The sequence below is a fragment of the Solanum dulcamara genome, chromosome 2 (assembly GCF_947179165.1).
Source record: "Solanum dulcamara chromosome 2, daSolDulc1.2, whole genome shotgun sequence".
Classification (NCBI taxonomy): Eukaryota; Viridiplantae; Streptophyta; class Magnoliopsida; order Solanales; family Solanaceae; genus Solanum; species Solanum dulcamara.
In genome coordinates this window covers 2,718,340-2,724,897 of record NC_077238.1, presented here as the reverse complement: position 1 = coordinate 2,724,897, position 6,558 = coordinate 2,718,340, and the positions used below count along the sequence as shown (strand labels likewise).

The 6,558-nt window shown below is 27.9% G+C and overlaps 1 protein-coding gene across 1 annotated transcript; it reads right to left on the bottom strand.

Moving 5' to 3' along the window:
- Positions 1-236: 236 nt before the first annotated feature.
- LOC129874299 (aluminum-activated malate transporter 9-like) lies at positions 237-6,110 on the bottom strand. The gene is made up of 6 exons (XM_055949563.1): positions 5,750-6,110; positions 4,865-5,002; positions 4,003-4,272; positions 3,803-3,912; positions 1,547-1,693; positions 237-948 (listed from the first exon to the last, which is right to left on the bottom strand). Exons 1-6 carry the CDS (start codon positions 6,087-6,089, stop codon positions 361-363), a joined length of 1,593 nt encoding a protein of 530 aa, XP_055805538.1. The 5' UTR covers positions 6,090-6,110; the 3' UTR covers positions 237-360.
- Between the last annotated feature and the right edge of the window lie 448 nt (positions 6,111-6,558).

Below are 6,558 nucleotides of genomic sequence, written 5' to 3'. Positions count from 1 at the left end.
TTATGTGTACTTTTTTATATTTTAAATTTCCAAAAAATTTGAGATTCTGTCGCCCTAAGAAAACATATCATAAACAGGTTGACAAAGTTTCCTAGTTTGATAACATTTTTGAGCCTTGTGTATATTCATGATACAAGAAATACTCCATACACCAATATACAATTATTATTATTATTGACAAAGCAATATACAAATTTCACTTCCCTAATCCCTTTCCTCCTCACACAACAAACAAATCAACAATAGTTTTTCTCTTTTCATTTCACACAAACTAATCCTTCACCAAAAACAAAAATGAAAAAAAAAACTCACATGTTGAATAACAAATCACATTATTAACATATACTTAGTAAAAATTCTTTAACTTTTAACACTAATTGTCTCTTTAAACTCTGCCTTTTGACTTAATTCTTCAAAATTATCAACCACATTTTGTAGCCTTGCAACAAATTCAATGAGAAGTGAAGCAAAAGTTGCCAAAGATAAAGCACTAGCACTTAAATAAGTTTCCATTTCAATTGTATCAGTAATTTCACCATCAACAAGTGAGAGTCTTGAAGGCCATTGATTTTGCTTTTTAAATGGTGTATCCAATTGATGATCACATTGTGGCCAATTTGCTTGTAATGACCTTATGTCAATGGATGTTTCACTTAGTGATCGAGAGCTTAATGGCATATTTTCACTACTATTTTCACTTGAAGAATCGTCAAGGTTGTTAGGTTTTCCAATTTCCCAGCTCTTTGAGTTGACCAACAGATATGACTTATGGTCAATTTTTTTCTGAAGGTTTTGTGCCGTCTCGTGCACATCTTTTAAGATATTTTCGTGACCACTTAGCGTTTCTAATTTCTCTAATTTTGTTCCTAGCTCACGTAGAACTTTTGCAGCATTTATACCAACTTTCTTAAGCTCGTTACGGAAAACCTTCCTCTTTTCTGGCGGTGCCTGCAAAAAAAAGACGTTTAAAAGTTTAATTTCTATATACTTACAATATACAATATTTTAACAATACAAGGTTATGATGGTCTACAACAACTTGTAAAGACTATAAACAATTCCTAATTTGATAACCTAATTATTGGAGTAAATTACATTATATATAATTTTTAAAATATATTGATAATCTAAAAATTATTAATTAGATTATATATTGATAGTGTACGATTTTTCTTAGATTACCTAGTTAACATGGCATACATAATAACATGTAAATATTTATATTAATCATAATCTTACAACTTAAATATTGTAGTCCTAAATTAAATAACCTGTTAGAATATATTGATAGTGTAAAAGTTATTTATATGTTGTTTTTTTCATGCCCCTTCATTTTTATAGTGGATGACGACGATACGACGTAATTAAACAAGAATTCAACTACTTATTGCTTATGTTGTTTGGTCGAATTCTTCAAAGATGTCGTTAAATGTATGTTTGATCATTCAAAAATAATGTATATTTGAAGAATCTGATACGAAGCAACGATATCATTGAAGGATTTGAACAACATAATTTATTGGTACAATTAGTTAGATAGTAAAACCTGAATTTCTGATTGGATACATCCATGCAATGCCATGACCATGAATGCACAATGTCTCAATCCACTGCTTAATTTGACAATGTCTCTCCAAGGATTCTTATGCATTTTATAACGTCCATGAGGTGGCTCCCAAATAGCAAATCCAAGCTGTTCAAATAAAAATCAAATATTAATTAGGATGTCATATGATTTTTTCTATGTAAATTCATGATCAACATTAACTGGTCGAATACATTGTTAACTTATCAATAAATTTTATTTAAATATTTAAATTATAATTTATTTCAATTAATTATCTAAACACACAATAAAAAGTTGAATGTCTCAATGATCACTCAACTTATAGTTACTAGACACCAAAGTCACTCAAGTTTGTTTCGTCTTTTAAAAATCATCCAACTTTGCCCAATTAGCATTCATGGTCATTTTAGTCGGAGATACAAATTTGGTACCTATTTAAAGACGGGGGAGTTGTAGAATTTTTAAAAACATTTTAAATTAAAATCAATATTTAAATTTATTTAGGGCCTAACCCATCCCAAAATCGCCCCAATTCTTGATGTGGTCCGCTTAAAATGGATTAACTATATAAGAATTATTCTCAATAGCATTTTATTAAAAGAATACAATGGGTTTTCAATTTTTAACATTTTAAATATTAGATATATCCATAATAACGTTTCGCCCTCCTGATATAATAATCAATACACCAAATTCGATTCGATTTTCAGGAAAGTTATTTCATTTTTTTTCCTTTTATTTATTGCAATGACATGTTTCATTCCATAAATAAACTCATAAATAAACTCGAATGTAGAAGAAGTTTATTGAATATGTAATTAATATAGTACAAAATAATTTTGGAAAAAGTTATTCATCACCAACAAGTACTAAGAACTAAAGTATCTTGACAAAATGTGATTTGAACATGATAAATTTATTGGTTCAAATCAAATTTTCTTTTACCAAAAAAAAGAGGAGGTGAAAAAATTCAATTATTTTTTTCATAGTACTTGAATAAAGTACTTTAGTAGGCAAGCCATGTGGTTAGGCAATCTTATGTCTTCACACAGCCTGTCATATCTATTTTAGTTTATTTTGTAATTCCAAAAAAAAAAAATCCTATTTTTCTTGAATATGACCTATTTTCAAATTTCAGAAGGCTAGGAGGAAAAACAAATATTAGCATTTAAAGCTTCTACATAGACCAATTTCCTGGGTATACACTGCACAAATAAATGATTTTATCGGTAATTATTTAGCGGCAATAATATAATATGACATTCAACACTTTATATAAATGTCACCAAATATTTTAGTGACTTTACATGCAATGACATTAACTTAATTGTCACTAAAATATTTTTACGATAATATTTAAAATCTATTATCATTAATTATCTCTTTTATGTAGCGATATATTATCTTCTTTGATTATGGATTATAGATACTGAATAAGTTTATAATATTCCATAGACAAAAATTAATGATTAAAAATGTCACGGTTCAAAATAACAGTTGCTTGAATTTATTTATAATATTATCTAGGTGAGTCTTTGTGCTCTTTGTTAATTATGTGCAAAATAATAAATAGAAAGAAAATGGATTAATATTTTGTTAATAATCAATCATATTTCTTTACTTTGTTACTTCTAAAATTACGAACTCCTATGAATTATGATATACCAAATTCGATTCGATTGTCACCAAAGTTTTTTTTTTCCATTTATTATGATGACATGTTTCATGCCATAAATTAACTCAAAAACACAAGAGATTTATTATTTTTAAATAATATGCTACATAAAATAAATTTTCAGTGGGGTGAAATTATAGGACGGTTCTTCAATTTCTAACATTTTAAATCATACTTATTTTAATTAAATGTTAATAAGAACATCTCTTATGTAGTAAAAAACAACTGTCACGTCATTAAATAAGTATTGAAAAATTGTATTTACAACTAAAATGATGATGAAAACTAGTTAGGTAAAGTTGGATGATCATTGAAGCTAACTAGGCAAAGTTTGTTGACTTTTGACTAACAAAACAAGATTGAATGACTTTTAGTAGTCAATTACTATATATAGTTAAGAATACACGCAAACAATTTTCAAAAATTTTAGTCAAAGTGTCGAATATGAACATTCCATTATATGTTCAGGTCATGTTCAATTATAACGAGTCATAATTTAAGTGTTTAAATAAAATTTCACTAATAAATTAATTAGTAAACACATCAAAGTTTAAACGTACCAATGTTTGCTCTCGACTTGTGGATTCTATGACAGATTTGTAGCCATTATAATTTAAGTCATTTGTAGCTTCATCATACTCAACACAACTTAAATACCCATTGATACAACCTGCCAAAAGTTTATGATTTCATAATGATCATGTATTAAAGAATGACTATGCTTGTTAAATAATTGAACAAACAAATATGTCCCACATACCTTCTAAAGAAGTTGCAAGATCCATGAAATTCTTAACGACCAAACGATGCAAATCTTCACCAGCCCAAATAGGGCAAATACTAATATTAATCATCAAACAAATACCAGCACCAACACCAATTAGGGCTAAACGAGTAAAAATAGCCACATTATATTCTCTAGTCCTATTTCCAGCCACAATGAGAATACAATATGTCAAGATAAATACTCTATATCCATATTCATATGGTGCCATTGTTGGATATAACTTCAAATATGATCCTACAAATGCTGCAGAACAAGAAAATAATACATATGACATTATATTTACTAAACTTGAAGAGAAATTAACATAAATAGCCACCCACTCAAAAAAAAATTAGCCAACATATGTATGTGTGTGTATATATCATGTATATTAGCGAAAGGTTGTCAATATTTTTGACTGAGCAAAAACGGTGTAACATCCCCAATCAAGAAGGGGTGGGGTGGGGGTAGGGTTGAAAATTAGCCTCGAATCACCCAAATTTGGGTAGATTGTTAATTTATCCGTCCGTTTAATTAACTTGGTCAATCTTAACTAGCTCAAATTCAGTCCGTTTAAAAGTCGGAATTGGGCCAAGTATGTAGCCAAATTGATCATTTGAGAGATTTTGTTAAATAATTTAAATAAACTAAATATTATTTTTGGTAATAACACAAACATTCTTTTTTTAAAAGAAAAATTTAATAAGAGTTGAATGGATTAATTAAGCTATGATCCAATTATGTAGCTCAATATGTTTATTAGTTTAATCTGTTTCAATCAGTCCAAATTCAATTTAAAACCGCATATCAAACCCCTAAGTTGTGGATATTTACGTAAGTTAATTAGAGTGTTTACCTACGATAAAAATGCTCACAACAATTACAACTTTTTCCCTTTCTCCAGCCCATAATGCTAATTGAGCAAAGATGAAAGCAAGCATCCCAGCACAAAATGTTCCCAAACCACGATTAAATCCTTTAATAAAAGTTGCTCCTGCCATAAACAAAGAAGAGAAATTAAAGGATAACTTGTAGTAAAAGTATTTAATTAAGTTATACATATTAATGGTGCAGTATTATCAAATTACACCGTTAATACATAAAACTTATATTCATTGTACAATAAGTTTAAGTTATATATATCATTAGTGTAAGTAATTTTTATATCATCAAATCATTTTTACCAGTTGTAATAGGTAATATGTCCAATTTTCAGAATTACAAATATCACATGTTTTAAAGTAGCTTACTTGTAGGTCATTTGGGTGACTTGATATTGTAATTTTATTTACACGGATTCGAATCCTCTTCGACAAAAAATTATACTATTTATCCTCTAGTATACTATTTATATTAGAATTTTTAGTAAGGGGTACACATGAACTAGCCGAAGGAGGTTCGACATCTACTATATATACCTAAAAAAATATTTTAACCATGTATAAATAGTATAATTTTTTGTCAAAGAGGATTCAACCCCCCTCACAGGAAGGGGGCTCCGCCCCTGAATGTATATAACTTAAACTCATAATCAGTCTTATTTTCAAGATTATAAATTCCACATTTTTCAAAAACTTAAATGTAAAAATTATCTTCATGTAACATTCATAACAAACGGGATTTATAATCTTGAAAATATATAAAAAATTTTAAGAAAGACAAATTACCTGCTACGACAGATAAAAAATATGGAACTTGATAGAGGAAAAAAACACAAAAGAGGGATGTTAGATTTTAGTACCTATGGTGAACTCAAACATAACAAGAACTGTCAAGATTGCCCATATTGCAAATTGAGCAACATCAGTAGGTTTCTTCCAGAAAATGAGAAGAGAAACAAAAGATAATGCAAATCCCATTTTTAATGAAAAAATGATCTTTCTTGGATCATTTTTACCCATCTCAATTGCTTTCTTAGTAAAATCTTGAATATTGTTGAACAAACTTTTGAATCTTTCATGTAATGGAGTGAAACAACAACACTTATTATTAATTTCATCATCATCATGTGGTAGTAGTTTTTCTTGATTGTGATGATCTTGATGAGAAGCCTTCTTGAAGAAATTCTTTATGGTCACCATCTTTGTTGTTATATTGTTTTTCTCTGATTATATATAACGAATCTGAAAATAAATAAATAAATAAAAGAGTTATATACTTTTTTTTCTATAAGATGTGTGGAACTAACTATTCTTATAAGGGAAAAGAAAATGGAATTACAATTACGTCTCGATGCAAATAATCTAATAAGTTAAGATTGGTTAAATAAATTCGCACTATGTTGCTTCATTTAAGCATATTATATAAACTAAAAACAAAATATTTTTTCTATTCCATTTTATGTGCGACATACAACTCAGATTATACTATTTAATTTTTGATGTGAATTCAAGCATAAAATCTTTTACTTTTCTAGTGTCATATAAATTTCCAACAAGACTAAAAAGAGTACTCCTAAATGTATTAATATATATGACTAAAACTTAATCATTGTAATTAACAAGTATATACACAACAACAATATATTAATATATATGACTAAAACTTAAT

Excerpts from the sequence above, each read along its gene's own strand:
- LOC129874299 (XM_055949563.1), bottom strand. The coding sequence starts at position 6,089 with ATGGTGACCATAAAGAATTTCTTCAAGAAGGCTTCTCATCAAGATCAT. Across the intron at positions 5,003-5,749 it reads TATGTTTGAGTTCACCATAG|GAGCAACTTTTATTAAAGGA; the intron begins GTACTAAAATCT and ends TGTTTATGGCAG. Across the intron at positions 3,913-4,002 it reads TCTTGCAACTTCTTTAGAAG|GTTGTATCAATGGGTATTTA; the intron begins GTATGTGGGACA and ends AACTTTTGGCAG.